This window comes from Podospora anserina, chromosome 4 (genome assembly GCF_000226545.1).
Source record: "Podospora anserina S mat+ genomic DNA chromosome 4, supercontig 4".
Classification (NCBI taxonomy): Eukaryota; Fungi; Ascomycota; class Sordariomycetes; order Sordariales; family Podosporaceae; genus Podospora; species Podospora anserina.
In genome coordinates this window covers 12,364-32,284 of record NW_001914850.1, presented here as the reverse complement: position 1 = coordinate 32,284, position 19,921 = coordinate 12,364, and the positions used below count along the sequence as shown (strand labels likewise).

The 19,921-nt window shown below is 52.4% G+C and overlaps 5 protein-coding genes across 5 annotated transcripts, besides 1 other annotated feature; 3 read left to right on the top strand and 2 right to left on the bottom strand.

The window, feature by feature from the left end:
• Nucleotides 1-82: 82 nt before the first annotated feature.
• PODANS_4_4120 (uncharacterized protein) lies at nucleotides 83-3,037 on the top strand (the record flags this gene model as incomplete). Its single annotated transcript, XM_001905702.1, has 5 exons — nucleotides 83-382; nucleotides 450-466; nucleotides 612-1,755; nucleotides 1,945-2,049; nucleotides 2,144-3,037. 5 exons carry the CDS (start codon nucleotides 83-85, stop codon nucleotides 3,035-3,037), a joined length of 2,460 nt encoding a protein of 819 aa, XP_001905737.1.
• A 3,603-nt stretch (nucleotides 3,038-6,640) lies between these two features.
• On the top strand, nucleotides 6,641-7,498 carry PODANS_4_4130 (uncharacterized protein; the record flags this gene model as incomplete). The annotated part of the gene is made up of 1 exon (XM_001905701.1): nucleotides 6,641-7,498. One exon carries the CDS (start codon nucleotides 6,641-6,643, stop codon nucleotides 7,496-7,498), a length of 858 nt encoding a protein of 285 aa, XP_001905736.1.
• A 427-nt stretch (nucleotides 7,499-7,925) lies between these two features.
• On the bottom strand, nucleotides 7,926-10,047 carry PODANS_4_4140 (uncharacterized protein; the record flags this gene model as incomplete). The annotated part of the gene is made up of 2 exons (XM_001905700.1): nucleotides 7,926-9,689; nucleotides 9,745-10,047. The coding sequence occupies 2 exons, from the start codon at nucleotides 10,045-10,047 to the stop codon at nucleotides 7,926-7,928; spliced, it is 2,067 nt and encodes a 688-aa protein (XP_001905735.1).
• Nucleotides 10,048-12,274: 2,227 nt separating this feature from the next.
• Nucleotides 12,275-14,112, top strand: PODANS_4_4150 (uncharacterized protein; the record flags this gene model as incomplete). The annotated part of the gene is made up of 3 exons (XM_001905699.1): nucleotides 12,275-12,303; nucleotides 12,371-12,938; nucleotides 12,991-14,112. 3 exons carry the CDS (start codon nucleotides 12,275-12,277, stop codon nucleotides 14,110-14,112), a joined length of 1,719 nt encoding a protein of 572 aa, XP_001905734.1.
• A 1,317-nt stretch (nucleotides 14,113-15,429) lies between these two features.
• On the bottom strand, nucleotides 15,430-16,320 carry PODANS_4_4160 (uncharacterized protein; the record flags this gene model as incomplete). The annotated part of the gene is made up of 1 exon (XM_001905698.1): nucleotides 15,430-16,320. One exon carries the CDS (start codon nucleotides 16,318-16,320, stop codon nucleotides 15,430-15,432), a length of 891 nt encoding a protein of 296 aa, XP_001905733.1.
• Nucleotides 16,321-19,538: 3,218 nt separating this feature from the next.
• Nucleotides 19,539-19,630, top strand: a tRNA (tRNA-Glu).
• The last annotated feature ends 291 nt before the right edge of the window (nucleotides 19,631-19,921 follow it).

Sequence of the window (19,921 nt, the reverse complement as noted above, 5' to 3'; positions counted from 1 at the left end):
TTGCTCAGCTCGCTGGCTCTCAGGTGGGAAACCGAGAGCGTGTCCGGGAGGTCTTTCAGGAGAAAAGGACACATGTGTTGCAATGGAACATCTTGAGACCCAAGTGAGCGACCTGCGCTCGTTCCTGGCTCCGCAGTCAGCTGCCGCTCCAGGATTGAGCCTGTCGACGCCAGCAGCCTATTCTCCCAGTGGGCCTCTGTCGTCGCTTTCCGCCCTCGGAGACAATTCCGCACCACAACCTACCTCACCACTCCCACTCGAGTCGTCGCACGGAGGCGGCACCACGTCCGCCAACACGACCACCTCCCATGCCAAAAGAAGGGCAGAGCCAGATGAGGATGGTGAAGTGTCTGCCAAGCAGCAAAGGAGCAAGCGGAATAGAGTGCGTCGCTCCCACAGCACAGCTGCAGCTACCCTTTATAATCACTTGTACTAACCCTGTCATCCAGTACACCTCGATCGCCTGGTAAGGCTGTTCCTCTCTCGATGTGACTCTGTCCCGCATTGGGCCCCATGCCACGTTCTGGAATCGTACGACGTCGGGCCATGTTTTCTGCCATATAATTATGTCTCAGACCCCTTCCAACCCTGGTTTCTGACCTTTATGATAGCAATGAGTGCAAACGCCGCAAGATCAAATGCAACGGCCAGACGCCCTGTCACCGATGTGGCAACCTCAACCTACAATGTCTGTACGCGCCCAACTGCTGTCCCAACTTCAAGGACTCGGATGAGTTCAGGGACATGTCGGCCCAGGTGACTCGGCTGCAAGAACAGGTCGACAATCTCTTCAGCGCCATGAATGCTCTTCGCCAGGAAACTTCAAGTCTGCGACTAGCCCCGATTCACGATCATATCCTGCCTCCGCCAGTAACCACAGGCAGTCCCTCACCCATTCCCACCCTTCCTCCGCTGACCAGGCCTCGTCTTGGGTACCGTGTGCCATCCTCATTCCATGGACCGACGAGCATCGCCTTCACTGTCGATGTAGCCAAGAGTACGCTCCACAGAATGGGGTATACCGACGTGGCTGAGGACAGCGTTTCTCAGCCTACAGAGCCAACACCGCATCCATCGCCGGCCCTAGCTCCCCTAGCAGCCCCTCCGCCACCGGCATCCTCCTCTCCACCCTCAGCTGTCCCTCGTGATCCTATCCTGGAATTCGACGAAGCAGAAATGCTGCGGTTATGTGAGCTACATGAGGAAGAAGTTGGGGCCATGTACCCTGTGATACCCATCGAGACTGTCAAACAACATGCCCAATCGCTTTGCCCATGGTTTGCAACTGTGAAACTAAACTCCTCTGCCGCTCAGCAAAGTTTGCCGGACCTTAACGATCAGAAAACATTAGTCCTCAAGATTGTCCTCTGCTGCGCCCTGGTGGTGGAGGAACACGGCAATAGTGCGCGCGCCGCCCGCTTATACGAGAGTATACAGCCGATCATTGACCGAATGCTCATGAGTGAGCCGGCCGATATCGTCAAGTTACCGTTCTTAGCGCTGGTAGCCGGGTATCGATACTTGTCTAACGACGAGGTATTGGCCTGGCGAGTGGTTGGGCATGTAGGAAGGCTGTGTCTCGAGTTGGGTCTCCACCGAAGGGAAGGACTGCAAAATATCACCGATCCAACGGTGAGAAGGAATGCACTCCTGACCTTCTGGAGCGTCTATGTTCTGGACCGGAGATGGAGCTTCAGCACCGGGCTGCCGTTTGTGTATCATGATGACAAGATTGATCCCGGGTTACCTAAGCCGGTATGTCTTAATTCCTGTGTGCAAACCACAAAAGTGAAGTGACATTGACGTGTACAGGATGACTACCCCTTTTTAGTAGCAATGGTTGGGTACTCCAAGCTAGCGGCCAAGATCTGGGGGTTGGTGGATTGCTTTGAGCCAGCTGTTATCCGAGGTTTGAAGGCTCATAATTTTGAGCCGCTGGAACAGGAAATTTGGGAGTGGTATGAGAGTGTGCCAGCTGAGATCCAGACAGACCCATCCGATGGTGACAGGATTGCTATGCCTAGTGGTCCCACTGATAAAGTTCAGCGGGTGAGAATATGGACGAGATTGAGGCTGAATCAGGTATGCGTGCTTTTTGTCCTGGTCATCCCAAACCTAAACCTATGCTAACTTCATGTTCTAGGTCCGCATCTGGCTGTACACACCTGTGTTGCACAGCGCCACAAGCATCGCCGAGAATATGCAACGGGCTGAGAAAGCAGTTGACCTTGCCAAACAAACAATTCGGCTACTGGCACACATCAACCAAACCACGAGTCTCTATCGTCGCTGCCAGGTCTTCTACCACCAGTTCTTGACCTCATCTATTGCCGTTCTATTTCTCGCTTCCACCCATGCCCCTGTCGAGTTCAGCTCGCATTGCCGGGTAGAGTTCTACATGGCTCTCGACCTCGTACGGGACATGTCCTCTAAATCATGGGTGTCCCACCGACTCTGGCGCACGATACGGTCTCTCAAAGCCGTTGCACCTCGGCTCGGTCTCGAGGAAGACTTTGCTGCCTCGCCCCCGGCCACCAAGCCCTCCAACACCGGCTCTGCTGCTCAGTTACATCGTCATCAAAGCACGAGTGACTACAACCAAAGCAGGAGCCATAGCATCAGTCAAAGCAGCCCGCGGACTGCTGGCACAGTGCCCTCAGTCCGAGGGGTCGCTCAAAGCCATAGTAGCATGAGTCCGTTCAGTCCGCAGATTAGGGGCAGCGAGATGAGCCATCACCCAAACTCAGCTGTTTCTACGCCTCATCAACAGCAGATGCACGTGGACGAACGGACTAATGGCCTGAGATTGCAATCCGAAATGTCGAGGATCTACGAGGGCTATGCAGGACTGGGTGTAAACGGGAGTGTGCCGACGACGGCAGGGATGAGGAGTATGAGCTTGGAAACCGGCGCAATGTCTGCTGGTGATTTGGGGTATGGGAACAATATGCATATGGGTCAGGGACTCGGGCTTGTCCAGGGGGTCGTTGGACTGGGCGATGAGAGCGTGTATCAGCACATCAAGGACATGTTTTAGGTTGAAATAGATGTCCAGCGTTGTGTTGCTTGTCTTTATACTACCTAAAACTTTGCTAATTTTGATTAGGTATCATTGAGATGTATTTACCTCGTTCCTCCATTGGGTTAGCCAGGTATGCTTGCTGCCCATCGCCTGCATCCCGAGATTGTGGGGGAGGGACGAGAGGAAGTGACTGGGCCAGCAAAGCCAGGGCCGATTCGCTCTCAAGTCACAAGCACTGGTGGGGTGACTCGGCACAACTTGATGTGTTGCCTAACGACTAGCGTTGTTGAATTGACCTTCCTGAGATAACAAGACCGTCTCCGCAATATATACCAGAAGCAACCCTCACTTTGTAACCAGTAGGTATCTAGAGTGGGGTCATATTTGTAGCGGTGAGAAGAACCAGCTCTCCAACCCGCACGAGGGCACTTATTTTTTTCCAGTTGTTACTCTTTTCCCCGTTCCTCGTCACCCTCGACTGTCATCACCATGGCGCAACGCACACCTCTGCCCTTGCCCGACACAGCACCATCCACTCTAACGACTTTACCCCTCGATATCCCTTTTCAACTAGCAACCCATCTCGACTATGGCGATCTCCTGCACCTCAAGCAGACCTGCCAGGCTTTCCACTGCTCTCTCGACCCTGATACCTTGCTTCCCAACTCTTCCAAAATCAACTTCTGTCTCGAAGTCGAGAGGTTTACACGCTACCGTGCCCACCTTCACGCGAGAAAGTCCATCATTGACACTCGTCGTACCGGTCCCAAAGGAAAATACGGTCAAGATCTCATCGGCAAGGAGCAAAAGGTATGCTGCGATTGTTTTATCAAACACAAGCTCCTCCCCCCGGAACCGGCGCCCCCAGAGAGGGTCTGATGTGGTATCTCTGCCTTCGATGCGAGAGGTGGAGGCTCAAGAGCCAACGTTGCCGCTATGCCCATAGACAGCCAATTCCCCAGGGCCCCTACATTAACACCCTCGCCGAGTACGACCAACAATATGAACAGCTGAAGAAAGCAAAAGAGGCCATCAACAACGGGACTGGGTCGCTCCTCCCTCCTGTGGCGCAACCACCCCCTCAACCATTATCACCACCCACCCACCGCCTATCCCCCAGCACCGGACAAAAACCCACCTCTCACACTTGGATCATCTGCCCCCCTTTCAACACCATAGCCATGCACCCAGACCGCTGGGTTCCCTACTCCAACGAACCGCTCTGTCTCTCCCCGTTTGAAAAACTGGACTTGCCTCTGCACAAGAAGATACTGTCATTGCTGCCCTACCAGGAGTTGATGGCGCTGTCCCGGGTGTCGAAGTACTTTCGCCTTTTGCTTCAAGACCCGGCCTTGGCTTGTTCGTCGCTCTACTCGTTGCAAGCCACCACCTGGCGCAGGTGCTATAATCCGCCCGTGTCGGCTGACCGGCCTGTTTTGCCGCTGGTGGCGACCTCACACTTTGACCGTGTTGCTTGCCCTGGGAGCTGGAGGCCAAGGGCCTTTGGTCCCGACTGGGGTATTACACCTGGGGACTATAATAATTTCTGCCGGAGTTGCGTGAAGCGCCGAAGGCATCCGAGTCACTTTAAGGATTTTGCGGGATTGGGAGAGATTTAGGGGACGTATGAGGAGTGGAAGAGCAAGAGGGAGGAAATGAAGCGGTGTACTGGGTGTGGTCTTTTTAGATTCAACGGGAGGGAGTGTGAGGAGTGTGTAGATAATGCTAAGGAGTTGAAGAGGAGGATGGGTAGGTTTTGAAAGGCGGAGAGGAGGTGGGTGAAGAGGAGTGAAATGGGAATGAGGAGGTTGGCGTTCAGGAGGGGAGAGGGTGAGGAGGTTGGAGGAGGCGGTGGTGAGACTGGGGGAGGTGGGGGATGGTGATTCGGAGGAGGTTGACAGGTTGGTGCGTGATCAGTTTCTTATTGGGGAGCGGGCGGATGGGGATGAGTGGGGGTTGGCTGTTATGGAGGGTTGGGGTATGGAGGAACAAGAGAACGGGGAGCAGGGACTGGAAGGGTTGGTATGGAGTGACTAGGTTGGATTCATTGGTGGTAAGATATTTGGGAGCAGTAAAGAAGCTTGGAGCAGCCTGGATAGATACTTGGCTTACACGCAACCCGCGAGGTGCTCTTGCCATGCTCCTGCGGTGGGGATATCCCGCTTCACATCGGTCATTTGGGTTAAGGGAGCCCCAATTCCCACGGTTCAGAGCCTTCTTGCTCAAGTCATCCCAAGTCCTCAACGAGCGGGTTTTCCATGGAGCACGTAAAGAATGGGGCTCAATGCTCCAACCGATTCACTTTGTTGGTCAAAAACCTATATAGATGACCTTCTCTTCCTGTTCCAGTCGGCCCTGCCTCTATTTCCTTCTGCTTTTAGCTGGGCTGTACCCAAACCTTCCAGGTTCAAAGCGCGTTGCGGAACAAAACCGCAATACCCGCGGCAAAATCAGTCAAAATGGGATTCCATTTCATCACCACGGCATTGTCGATTCTCTGTCTCGTCTCTGGCATCTCCCTTGCCACGCCCATTACCTTCTCCGCGTGGACCTACTTGTGGGATGTGACGGGGCAGAAATACGAGACCACGCACAGCAAGATTCGTAAGGGGTTGTACCAGGCGCACGCAGGATGGTTGGTGACGGAATGGCCGGATTATGTGGCCAATCACCAGATTCTTGTGCACTTTGGGGAGTTCTTCTTTAGTATGATGAAATGGGTGGGGAGCGACGGTCAAAAGTACTAGCCATCGACGTACTCGACTATTTACTGGCTTGAGTTTGGCGCGTATGCCGACGAGGGTACAAAGTACTAGAATCGCTGGATAGATGCCAAGGGCGACTGGTTAAAAGACGGCGAGAACAACGACGACTTGGGGGTTCATCGTATATGTTATCATGAGAGGGAGTACCCAGGTTCGTGTGGCAGAGATTAGGGAGACATTAGTTTTATAAGAGCACAGGAAATGCCAAGTCTTTATTCATTCGCTCCAAGTGGGAACAAGTTGGGTTATGAATTCAATAATGTGTATCTACTGTTGAAATCAACCCCTTTGAACTTATGCCGCTGGGAGCCAAATGACTTGCCCACAACGTCAAGGTACTGCCTCGACTTGAAGACGGTGAAACCCTGATCTTAAATGCTCCTTCCCCCTGGATAAATGCCTTCTCTACCCGAGCACTCGGCCCATGTTAAGAAGATCGTACCTTCCTTTCAAACCTCCTCTCGACCACCTGACGGTTTGGCAGAGTTCGAATGATATCATGATATCCACTACACAGTGGTCATTTGGCGGAGCTTTTTCTGCTCGATTGATTCCATCCTGCTCCATTTTTGAGCTTGTGATCAATCTCCGCCCAGGTCTTGCTTCAGATGGGAAATACTCTGTGCCCCTTGTGACCGAGATCTTTGTTGGTATTTTCAGGAGCAGTCCAATGGTACGAACCATCCGAAGGGACATCATGGGACTGTCTGGGGTGTATATATAATCCCTCTTCTTGAACTCCTCCCTTTACTCTTCTTTTTCCTACCACCAACACCTCCAAGTGGAAACACCAGCAACTGCCCAACGCATTTTGTACCGACAACAATCTGACCTCATTCACGGCACAGTCACCATGAAGCTCGACTTCATCACGCCCGCCTGGGCTCTCTCCTTGATGTTTGCCATCACCAATGCCAGCATCGTCTCTCAGCCCGTCCGCCGCGCAGAGGACAGAAAGACAGATTACAGCTGGTACTGGACCGGCCTCTCTATCAACACCACCACCGACAGCCCCATCTCTGCCATCCAGAGCGTTGTCGTAGTCCCCAAGTTCTTCCCCCCGGCCACCAGTGAAAAGGCCAACATCAGCTTCGTCCTCCACCTCGGCACGGGCGCCAACTGTGGCTCCTCCGCTGCCGTTGGCATCGACATGAGGGTCAAGACTGATGGCACCGCCGACATAGCCGCCTGGTCTCATTCGTCATACGCCAGCGGCGTCGAGGTGGCAACGGTGCACTGGCTCGACGAGCAGCGCGGCAAGCGGTTCGACATTCAGCCCGGCGATGAAGTCACCCTCAAGATCAAGACGCTCGACAGCAGGAACTTGTGGGTCTATTGGAAAAATGCCCGGACGGGCGAGCACGAGACGGTCATGATCGGGAACTATCACAACGACGTCTGTCGTTCGTTCGCCGCGTGGGTGACGGAGCGTCGCCCAGGGGAGATCATAGTGGATGACAAGAAGGGCGATTTCAACCACATCGGGGAATTTGGAACCGTGATCTTCAAGGATATGCAGTGGGGAACCGAGGATGCGCAGGTGTGGAATACTGGTGAGAGGAAGGGCCCTGCCACGGAGAAGTGGTATCTACTGGGGAGCAACGATGGGTGGGGGGAGGTTGTCATGCTCCGTTGTGAGTTCTTCCAGAACAAGCCGGATATCACCCCTGACGGCATGATGTGTACACAGGGAAAACTAGGCGATTCTTGAAGAGAATCAAAAGGGTAGCAGATTTTTGTTTGAGCTGAGTTTCGAGTGGTTAGCAATCTGAGCAATGCAAGGGGGAGTCGCCATCACTCAATGCCTGAAATGTCGCGACTAGATGTGTGTGTGATGAGATCCCAGTTGACAGGACAGAGCACGAGCCATGTGTCTCCCAAAAAGAGTGAAGCAACCATCCCGTGGTATTTGGTTTAATAAAAGGCTTTTGCAATATTGGGAATGCCACATCGTCCACGGAGTCCAAGGTGCCTCAAAGAATGTGAATAATACTTGTCTTATACAGGTATCCAAAAGGGAAGACTAAAAATACAAAAATAACCAAGGTATCCAAGAACAAAAGCCAGAAGAATACACAAACAACTCCTCATCCAAAGAATGCTTTCCATATCATGTCATCATTCTCCCGATTGTCAATCTAGTGAGTGCCATTGAAACCATTGCTCTTGCAGCAGCTGGCGCCGTTGCCGTTGGCAAAAGCAAGAGTGCTAAGCTTGTCGGTAGCGTCCAAAACACCCTGCTTGCCGGCGAGAATCTGGCTCGGGGTGCTGGCATAGCTGGGAGGAACATCCATCACCGGGTTGCCGGCGAAGAAGTTTCGAGGGCGGAGGAGAAGCATCATCGGCTCGGCAGGCATGACGGGGAAGTCCTCGGGGGACGGGAAGTGGGTCACGCCAAAGGTGTGCCAGAGGACAATGTCGGTGTTGTCGATGGAGGTGGTGCCGTCACCAATCCACTCGGTGATGCCGCGGGATGGCTCGCCAGAGGTCTGGGGGACGTGTTTTCCCGCGGGCCAGAGCTCGTCGTCGCGGTACTTGGTGACGTGAACGGCATGTCTGGCAAAGGCGGCGCGCTTCCAGACCAGGGAGCCCTCCTTGGGTATGAGGCCGGGGACCTCTCTGCTGACCAACTTGTAGCTGACGGGCTTCTTGCTGTAGGGGTTGAGCTTGTTGGTGTTGGCGATCTCCCAGGCGCGGGAGGTGGCGCCGTTGTAGTCCGTCATGGCCTCGCCCTCGGTCACGAGCTTGGCGCGCTTGTTGTAGAAACCGTTGCCGTAAAAGTTCTCGGGGCTGCCGACGGGGGCCTCGCTGGGGACGGCGTCGTTGACGAAGACGGTGTTGTTGGGACCGTCGATGTTGGCGTCGATGCGGAGGCAGAAGAGATGCTGGTGGTTGTGGGCGTTGACGCCAGGGTAGACCTGAGTGCCCCAGCCCTTGGTGTCCTCGTCCTCGAGCATGGCGTAGGTGTTCAAGATACCGGTGAGCTTGATCTCAGGGGCAATGGTGCCATCCTGGTGGAACACCCAGGCGACGACGTACTCGTAGTTGGCGGCGGTGAAGATTTGCTGGATGATCAGCTTGCGGCCACGGGTGACGATGACGGAATCGTCACGGAAGTCGCTATGCTTGAAGAGGATGCCGGCATCCTCCTCGTGAATGCAGATGGCATTCTTGATGGTGCGAAGACCACCATCACGGGTGGGGAACTCGGCATCCATGTAATGAATGGAGCCCTTGCAGTCGCAGCCAAGGGACAGGCTGTTGGTCATGTAGCCAGCACCATACTCACCCTGGTCAAGAGCGTGCTTGCGGTGGTGGGGGGCCTCGGGGTTACCGTATGGGACGACCATTTCGGCGAGAGAAAGTCTGTAGAAGATGGGGCGGACGGTGCCCTTGTCGTTGAAGGTGATGTTGTTGAGCACGATGCCTTCTCTGTAGTTGAAGCCGATGTGGAACTTCCAGTTTTGCCACTCAATCTCCCTGCCGGTAAGCTTGAACGAAACACCTTCGGGCTGGGTGATGTTGATGGGCTTCAGATCGGTGCGGTAACCACCACGGGCCTCCACCGCAGCAGGATGATAGTCCATAGGCGGGGCCTTGCTGAGGGGGCGGCGGACCTTGGGGATATCGATGGCAATGATCTCACCCTTGTCGGCATCGTAGATAGGGCAGAAGTCAAGAGGGTACTGGTACTGGCAGTTGTCGATGTCTGGACGGTAGTACATGAGTGCCTGTTGCAACCGCACCTTGTTGCCAAACCGCTCATCGTAGCCAATGGTCCATGGGTCGCAATAGACCTTGTGCATGTCCTCTGGGGCAACACCGCTGATGATGCACTGTTCAATGACCTTGGGGTCCTTGCGGACGACGTGCTCTACCAGCTGGAGCTCCTCCATGGTGATCTAGCATGTAAATCAGTGGCTAGGTCAGGAAACATCACACAGGGGTAAATCTCACAATAGGCTGCTCTCCATCCAACAGATCCCACTTGGTGATCTTGGCCTCAGCAAGATCAACGAGACCATCGTAGACCTTTCCACCGGGAGCGATCACCACAACATCAGCAAAACGCTTTGGGCGGGGGGTGGTCTCGGGGTTGGCGAGCCATGCTGTCATCTCAGCCTTGCGAGGCTCCTGGAGAGAGACGACATTGAAGAAGACTTGGCCGTGAGCCTTCTTGACGATGTTGATGGCCGTCTCAATCTCGCCCAGAGAGAGAGGGTCGAAGGGGTGAGGGAGGTCGGCGACGATGGAGCCCATTGTGAAGGTTGTTTCGAGACTAAGGAAAGAAGAAGTGTTCGAGCTGCTGTGCCGATATCGAGATCTCAACTTCCTGGTGAGACGAGGAACAGTCTTAGATATAGCCCTTTTCTCTTGCCTCCCATCTGTCCATCTTCATCACCACGGCGTGCTGCCCGCATTCCTTGCCTGCCCGGCTTCGGCCGCTGTCGTCCCATGATGATTGATAAGAATTGCAAACGCCTGATTTGTCAATCAGAGTCTTTGGTGTGATAAGGGGTTCTGGAGGGGTGGGCGCGCGGGCATTCAACCCCGCCATGTCGTTCAACCACCACATCGAGGAATAGCGGCGCGATAACAGGGCTTATCAGCAGTGGTCCAGTCAAAAGGTTGACAAATGACAGCCCCGCGCTAGCCATCTAGTGGCATCGTCGCATCGTCGTCTCCAGCCAACCGGCGCGCTGTTGATTTTCTCTGCGGATGCCGAAGCTCGGGAAGGAGGGGCAGGCCGTCGACAGATCTCCGAGTTGCCGACTGGCGGGGGGCATCAGCAGCTGTCAAACATCGAGATGCCCCGCACTCGACTACCATTTCGAGGAACACTCGGTCAATGGAGGGGGACTTTCTCGCCTGTCCTGGAAGCCGTTGAACAGCTGCTGCATGTGAAATATATTGGGTTGCACCCTCATTGCATTATTCCCATGAGCTGTCCATGTCCCATCCAGCGGCACTCAACATCAACAACATGCGTTGAGACATGTAATAGAGTCAGGTACTGGAAACAACGATTGTCCCCACCACCATGCACCTAGTGACGACGGTCCGCCAAATGTGGAAAGGGCGTCAGACTGCAAGAGCCATGTGGGAATCCACTTGGCCTTATCTCGAATCGAATCGATCTCCAAGGCTCGCCGTCGACACAAATCACTACACTACGCCTGTAAGACACCTCAGATATCAGGGCAAGTCTTCTACCTAATGCTAATGAGTCAACCCGGTCAAGAGAGAGGAACCGGGGCCAGTTTACAAGACAAATCCTCTTACTTCAGGCTTCAGAGGATCTGGAGCGCTGAAATTGTCGACAAAATTTGCCACCTTCTCCGAATCTGTCGGGATCAAGCCCAGTTGTTGGTGGGTGAGAATCTGTTCAGGGGCTAAGGAGCTTCTATCAACCCTAACCCTTACTAACAATGCAGTGTTGGAGCACTCATAAGGAAAGCGAATTACTAAAGCCAATAACCAGGTGATTCTGTAGTTATGCCTAGCTTTTCTCTTCTGAGGTCCTGTTACCCTTGGGAAAGTCCCTTCACATCCTGAGAAGCTGGAAGAGTATAGTCAAGGGTTAGGGTTACAGGCGGGATGCTGATCACCAAATGCAAATCACGGGTCTAGGTGAGCACTGCCTCAACACTACGTGCGGCACAGCGGTGGAGCAACAAACTTTGTCCAGTGGAGCTTGTGAGCTTGGTGAAGCGCAGAGGATCAATTCCATCCAACTTCATATCTGGGCATTTACGCATCCTGGCGCAAGAGAGAACAAGCCTCTGTCGCGACTCTTAAGAGACATCGCCAATATGGACATTTTCGGCATTCTTCTTTTACCAGTTCAACGTTTGTACCTAACGCCATGGGCGAAGGATGACCCCTTTTCCACCCAGCCAATACGATCAAGCGTTAAACCCCCATAAGCTGCAAGGGTCAGATCAGATCCCAGTTTGGATGTGACCTTGTTGGTTCAAGCCGCACAGTCGCGCTTCGCGATGTTCCTGACTGTCGGTCAAGACAGCGTCCTTTTTTTCCTCGCCCAACATCAGTGCTTTCCTACGCTCTTTTGCTAAACGGTTATGTAGCGGATGGCCTTGTACGGCGGAACCAGCCGACCCCTGAAGACCGCCGCCATCAGTCAGCACCAGAAGGATTCGGCTAGCCTACTTTGAGTCCATCCGTCCACAACACAATTCTTCACCTCATCAATTCAGCTTCGCGGCCGTGGATTGTAGGCGCCTGAACGAGGGACTACTCACGATACCTGCGTGCTCCACCGAGGGCGTGTCGGTTTGGTGACCGCCCCGCCTAATCGACCTCAAGGCAACATGAGTATGTTTTACCTTGACGTCTGGATAAGCGGCTTTGCCGCCGCCCATGCCGTACTTTCTGGTATTTGGATCACACCACTGCTCGTCCTGTGGTTTGTGAGTCTCTGCGTCGTCCGCCGAAGGGTGACCCCGCTAGAGTGGGAGTGGCGTGGATGAAGGTGGTGTACCCGTTCTGGATCGTGTGAGCAACCACACCGAGCGCGCTTCGTTTTACAGTGTGCTCTCAGCTAACTGGTTGTCTCTTGAAGTTCGTCATTATGCCAAGTGGCCCAAGTCGGCTTGAGCATTTGGGGATTCAACGACATTGCTGGCAGAATAACAAAAACAGAATACTTTGAGCTAGCGGTATCCCTTGTTCTCTTCCTCGCCGAGGCGCTTCAGAATATCTCCGATATCCTCCTCTTTATAGCCTTCGTCGAGATTGGCAGCGGCTTTGTGTTGTGTTTGAACGGAGCGAAAAAGTCACCTATTCGAAGACGCCTAAGATTCGCTGCCTTTGCATTGGGCATTATCTTGCTGGCTCTTGCTCTTACGCATTTTGGGGTTCGTCTCCAAGCTGATATCGCTCACAGATCACAGCTACAGAAGTTGAATGATCTCCATGTTACAGATGGATTGTTCGATCCGGCCAGCGAAGCAGCGCGTTTATACTTCGCCCTTCAGGCAGGAGCACAGGATGCTCATTTCGACTCTCTTATCAAATCAAGCCATCTACATAATGCCTTTAACATTTGCTTGTGGATCACCAGTCTTCCAATCCTTGGGTTTGCCTCCTATGTGCTCCACCATACAAAGGAAAATATCATGCTGAAAAAGGCAGGTCGACAACCTCCAACTGTGCAGACGGACTTGCTAACACTATACCCAGGTCGCCGCCTTGTATTTGACATCAACAATTCTTACATTCTGTCGCCTTCTTGTCACAATGGGCATTAACCTCAGCGAGTATGAAAACCATAGCCTCATCTGGTCTGGAAACATTAAAGGACATACGGGTATCCGCACAGATATCTTACCCTTAGTTGAGGCCTTCTTCAACTACACTCTCATGTTCATCGTTCTCACGCTCTTGTTCGTCGTGGCCATCCGAAAGCGAAGAGGTCTCTGGTCCAATTCCCAAATGACTTGGGATGCATCAAACAAGTTGTCCAACGTTGCAACTGGTTCCTCCCCTACCTCTGAGACTCCAGGGTACTCGGATGATGGCCTGCAGGAGCACGGGTTCTGTCTCGAATCTCAGCAAACAGAAACATCTTCTCATCCGACAGATCCTCAACCATCCAGCCAACCACTTCTGTCTTCAGCACCACCTGCGTTGCCTCGACAACCCCCCCCTGCAGCGCACCTAGATCCAGAACCTATCTCAACCGCACAGCAAAGAATCCCACGACGACCGCTTGCCCCATCGATACCTCTATCACCAACCAAACCAAGCTCGCCATCAGGCACACCATCCTCACCACAAAGTATACACCCAGTCCACGGGGGGTTTCTGACACGTCAGCGGACTATCGAGGAGTTGGACGCGCAAAAGGTGTTGGTATTAGAGATGTCACCAATACACCATCCACACAGGATCCCTTCCAGCGACGATGGAGAAGAAGTGGCGGATGGATTTCAAATGCAGAATCGCGCCCACTTGAATGTAGGAGAAAGCTCGGCAAATGCTATGGTTGCCACTAGATACCAGGCAGCGCAGGGGCATGATCCATCTTTGGAAGAAGACACAGAGCTGGAAACGGTGGTCGACGGGTTTCAAATGGGCTCGGCACAGAGAAGGACAAAGGAAGTGGAATCGACAACCAAATCCCAGAAGTCCCAAGACCATGACGAACCTCTTGCGGAGTCAGACGTGGTAGCTGATGGGTTTCAAATGCAATCTAAGCTGCCGAGTTATGACGAGGCGGCCCCGGCGAGGACTGGGTTAGGGTACTTGAGGGAGAAGGACGACCAAGATAAGAAAGCGAGGGGGAGGGCGAGATCATTTTGACGGATTACCTGGCATTATGGCTGTCAAATGAACAACGTTGATGTCGTTCCGGTGGTGGCACACTTGTTTTTGCTGGGATGAAGGCAGGGTGGGTGTCCAGGCGAGTTGCATATACCCTTTGATCTGTTTCACTATTTCTTATTATATATGTACATATACTTGGCTGAATGGCGTTTGTGGAAGACACTGTTAAAAAGCATAAACGGGCGGTCGACCCGATGTTTATTAGGTTGGGGTGGTTTCTGGGGAAACGTCACGTACTGGTTTTAGCTTTGTTCCGGCTCTTGATAATTGTTTTACAGCATTTCACCATTACAATAAGGATGTAAGGCGACTGTCTATAATGACCGATATATTTTATTTAATATAGATTTCCCATTGAGGAGCATGTTGATTTGGAATTAGTTCCTATTAAGTTTATTCCATCATCGATTATCTATATACAATGACCTTGGCTGATATCAATCTTCCCAGCGATATTTTTTCGTTGTTTACGATGTCAATATGGAAGAATGTTAGAGAGTGTAAGTATGTAACTCAGACATTTCTTTGCAACGTCATGATCAATATGGTGAACTTGGTCGATGGCTGTTTACCAAAAGAGTGACATAATGATACTTCTGAAATGACAGGACCTTGATTTCATGGCGGTCATTCGACTACATCCTAGCCTCAACTCTCAACCCAATATCTCCAAAGCAAAAGCGGGTCAAGTGACATTATCAAATTTCTCAGAACGCGGGCATTAGACCCGTAGGTTAGCATAAGGGTGATGAGAGAACCCTTCTCCAGATCAATGAAGGGACAAACGAGCCATGAGTAGTGTCAGTAGCCAAAGGTGAATGGGTCAAGAACAAAGGCGAAGCTGAAGAAATTAGTAGTATTATGTACTCAATCTATGGCTCCGTGGCCATCTATGTGTGTGGTAATCCTCTTCTGTCCTATCTTTTTCCCTGCCCCCTCCATTCTCAAGCATCAACTTGTTCAATATCCATCCCTGATCGTCGAAAATCGAATAACAAACAACACCCTGCCAGACATTATCCTCCGCCAACGATTAAAATAAACGTAATTTCGCCCGAAAAGTTAATGGCCCTGGTCCTCGACCAGACACCAGTCTTGCCTGTCAGTTGGCAATGAACGAGCAAATGAAAGCTCAAAGCAGTGAATGCTGCAGGGTATATAAAACGCCCAACCCAATGTGATGCCCTGAAAATGCCATGTACGCCGATGATGTTCTGTGACCCCAACCATGCTGCCCCAAAAAAATAACGTTGCGCCAATCCTTGCATTTTGACCAAAAAAATGTTGGCTCCTTCAACGGCGCCGGACGCTGAATAACCAAGTCCTCCACCCCTTTCTCGAATCTGAGTTCCCCTTCTCCTCGCCGTCATCCTCCGTGTCGAGGTCAAGGCGGTACCGAATCACGCTGCCTCTGTCGTCCTCGAACCCCACCCTTCGCTTGCTTGGGGGCACAAAGCACTCTGGGACGACATGACGCATAACCCAGCCGCGAACGCCCTTGCTCGCGGCATCAATGGCCGCATACTCAAGTCGTCGCGTCTGATCGCTTGTCCAGTAATGCGTCGTCTGTGGAGGGAGTGAATAGACCGCAACCTGAGATTTGTGTGTGTGGTTGCCTTCAGTAGCGAAATCACGAGGGTTGTGAGAGCCTATGGTATCGTCCAATGCCGGCTCCGAGGTGAATTCCGGCTGTGGGAAGTGAAAGTAGGAAACCTCTTGTTGAACCTCCTCCGATTGTCGGTAATCGGGGGAGGGCGAGACAGAGTTGCGGCTACTTCTTTGGAGTTGCGAAGCTGGCGCAGACCTGGGAGATCGCCGGGTGGCAGGCCTGACACGTTTCCGGCCGCTTGAAGCCAAAGATGTTGTCGAGGCTCCCTTGTGATGAGATGGGAATGAATCCTTGCGGGCTGGTGTGATTGATTCATAGCCCGAGTCCTGTCGCCGCATCTCCCAAGCTACCGGTGGACGTTGATGAGTAATGGGAACAGATGTAGGAGCTGGCAAACGAACAGGCGGCCTCGAGGTAGGATTGGAGGGTGCTGGTGGTGGTACCTCGGGTTCCTGAAGATCGAGATCCTGAAAGCTATGATAGGTTGAGTGGCTGGAAGCTTCAGACCGCGCGAAGCTCACCCGCGAGTCAGGGCGGTCGATAGACTCTCTCAGATGAAGTACAGCGGCAGCCATGTTGTCGTCATGTAGTCGAGACCTTGGGACATTAGATTGGGGACGGATTTGGTGGCAAAGTTTCCAAAAAGGCCAACCGGGAAAAATAAGCAACGGGACGGGAAGGCGGGAGAAGCGTTCTTCTTGAATCCTTCACCGCGTGGAGCCCCGGTGCGGGTGTGGAGTGTTCCAGATCGGCGGTTACCGCAGGGAGGACTTTGGTTCCGTCAAAAGTTGCGGTCAAAGCCAACCGGGCCCGGGCTTGCCCCTGGTCCTTTGGTGAGCGGGAGTAAACAACCGGCCACCGAGTGGATATAAGTGGAGTGCTGCGCTGCTTGACCGACAGCCGTCAACTGCACGGTTTGACACCGCTGTTGACACCACTGCTCGACCTGCAGCACGGCAAATAAAATGCGTCACTTGCCTGCCAACCACTCTGCTATTGGCACGTCACACACCCGCAAATGCAGGCCCATGCAGGCCCAAAGGAGGGGTTCCCAAAGCTTGGGATGCGAGAAATCGTGTGTGTCGGGTCAAAAATATTTAAAAATCTCATGACGAGATGTTTGTGAGCCCCAACACCGGGTTGCGGGGAAATATCTCGATCGAATGCTCGAAGGCCCGCAGAAGGATGTGAAGATTTACTAGAGGCTGGGCTCTGGGGATGGTGGTTCGTGACGGAGGTGAGATTCCCCTTTCGGCGCTTCCAGGACTCCAGGAGATGGGGTCCGGCCAGTCGGAAGATGTGTGGAAAAATCTTGATGGAATTTCTGTTGAGATCGTGATACTTGTTTCTGGCGGTCAGAAGCTTGGACAGGGCGGTGACGGTGACAGACCCCACTACGTGGATCCACGTGGGGAAGTTGGAGGGGTTGGAATCGGTGGGCCTTGGACCACCAAAACGTCGGTTCTGAGGATTGGTGAGACAAAAAAGAGGTGAAGTTTGTGCGTGATGCTGTCACGGGTCTTTTGAAGAGTGAATTCTGACGGGAAAAGAGGGATACGGGCAACGAGGGGATTTTGAATGGAAGTTATGTCGGTTTTGAGTGAATTCCAAGTGCCCAGTCCCCTGTCAAGTTAAGGGTTCGGGTTGTTTGGCCGAGGTAGCGCAACCCTGCCGATACCGCTTCCAGATCAGATGGCAAAGCGGGAAGGGCTGCTGGAAGGTGACCCGAAATCCGTCCAACCTCTGGCAGGCCGTAGGGCAAAGGAAATCGAAGGCGTAGAAGCGTTACTTCTTTGCGTGGTAGCGGAAGCTCAATGTGCGACCGTTGCACGCCAAACGGCCCGGCCGTTGTTCGATCCCAGTTGAAAAGTTTTCCAGAGGTCAACAAGACAGATTAAGGGGATGTGAGTAATGCGCGCGCGTACCCCGCGATATATCAGCTTCTCTATGTTTGGGTACATGGACTGCATTTACGTAGGTGGCTATCGAGCTGAAGGGTGACCATATGCGTGAACAAGGCACAGAGTACCCTCTCTGTCTAACACACCACCAGCTTTCCCATCACAGCCTCCCTCGCATGTCTTTGCGGCCTATTTTTGACCAGCGAGCATGTGGTTCCATCGGATGAGGGGCACACGGAACAAGCTAGTGGTGAGATGAACATTTTCACATGCCTCACATGCCAGTGAAGACTTGACCAAGCATCTCTACGTTGCTGTCGAGAGGTTATCTTCCAATCAACGGACTTGTGTTCCGAATGCTGAAACCCGAAGACAGACGGCCAACCATGGTCGTCACTTGTCCCGGTCCACGGACCAACCAGAGAAAGTAGGGCTCCAGCTTCCGCACTTTCGCCGGTCCGTCTGAGACTTTGGCCAGGTGATGCTAATAATCGCTGTGATGGCACGGCGCACAAGCTGCAAATGGTCCGGTGGTAGTCGTGGCGCGCGCTTCTCCAACACTCATCTTGCCGTAACAAATGTGGCTTGGAACAGGTGACACCTTGCCCAGACTCGCCCACCTGTCCGGACCCCATCAACAACCCTTCTTGTCTTTCCAGTTTTGCTTCATCGTTCCAAGTGTCCTCGTTTCTTTGTCTTCAGCGTGGGGGCTAGGTGGGGGTTCATGGGGGTCAACATTATTGTTCGCTGAATGTTCAAATTGTCGGCAACTCAAGAAGCCGAACGAAGAGGCCCCAGCTCTTTGTTTGTGGTAGACACAATGGCACTGTCAACAAGGGTTCCTCTTCTTACTTAAGCTCCTGGATTGCCTCATCTTCGAAAAGTTTTAGCCGTCCTCATCCCTCAGCGAAACCCATTTCCAGACACTTGACACCGTCAGACGATTCTTTCTAACAAGGCCGTTTGCTTACTTCACTGCACACACAGAAGAACAAGCAAGCAACCCAAAACCACACAACCTCAGCCTTGTTGGTGTAAGAGTCTTCGACTTGAAGTAGTCAAGTGCGTCAGGAAAATCATAACTGAACTCCCAACCCCCATACATCTCTTCCGCCATGGCCTTTACCATCACGAACCTGGCTTACTGCCTCTGGGAGATGTTTATGGGACCTGGTGAAGTACCCCCTTCAGATGATTACTTCACCGTTTCCTGTTCCGAGACCCCAGCTGTTGATCAGTCTGAGTCTCGATATGCTGCTAACACCTACGACCAAGCTCTTGATCCATCGGTGAGTACATATGTGAGAGCCAACCACGACTGGCATACTTGGGCTACTTCTCCTACCGTAGATCCTTCTTATCTCACCATAACCCATGGGAACGCTGCAGGCAGCTCCTTCCCATGTCCCTCCTCCTTTACTCGCTCTTCCTATTCGAGCTATTCAGAAGTGAACTCGGCCACCTCTACCTCTTCGAGCAATTTGGAAGAGAGCTCGGCCACCAGTTATGATGATGAGTTTGACGGGTGCCCATACAACCCGTACGACTTTACTCGGGACTCTCGATATGATGCTAACTTTTGGCAGAAGCATTTCCCCGAACCTGAAAATCTGTTTGTGAGACCGTCTTCTCGCATTGCGAAATCAGAAGATGGCTGTGTCTCTCCGAGATCGACGAGTCCGAGTCCCTACTTTACTTGACTTATCGTCATATATAACCCAAGCTAATGTTTAATAATACTAATCAACAACCGTTTCCTTTTTTTCTACCCCATAATGACTATACTTTTGCCTACTTTGTCATCTCTTTGTACTGTGTAACGCTGTCCATGAATCAATCATTTGCTCCACTCCCGCCCCACCTTCTATCAAATCGGACCATTCACGATTCAATCGGGTATGGTGTAGCGGTAACATCGTTGACTCTCACTTCTCAGAAGTGTCTGTTCTCTCAACAGCCCCGGGTTCGACTCCCGGTATCCGAGTCCAATTTTTGCAGTTTTTCTCAATCCAACATTAGCTTATGTCTGTTTTGATCAACAGTGTCTAGGTTGCTCTTTTTTGATTGTTCTCATCGCAAGAGCTTTGTTCGCTTGACTCGAAGTGTTTCTAGAATACACTAACCATGTCGGAATTTGTGCCCCCTGACCTCACTCACTGCATCCTCCTTGTTCAAACACAAAAGTATTTGCTTCGCTCGTTACTATATATCCAGGGTATGCATTGTGGGCACATGTTTAACCTGATCTCCCAAGTCTTCTTTGGATGTCTCCCAT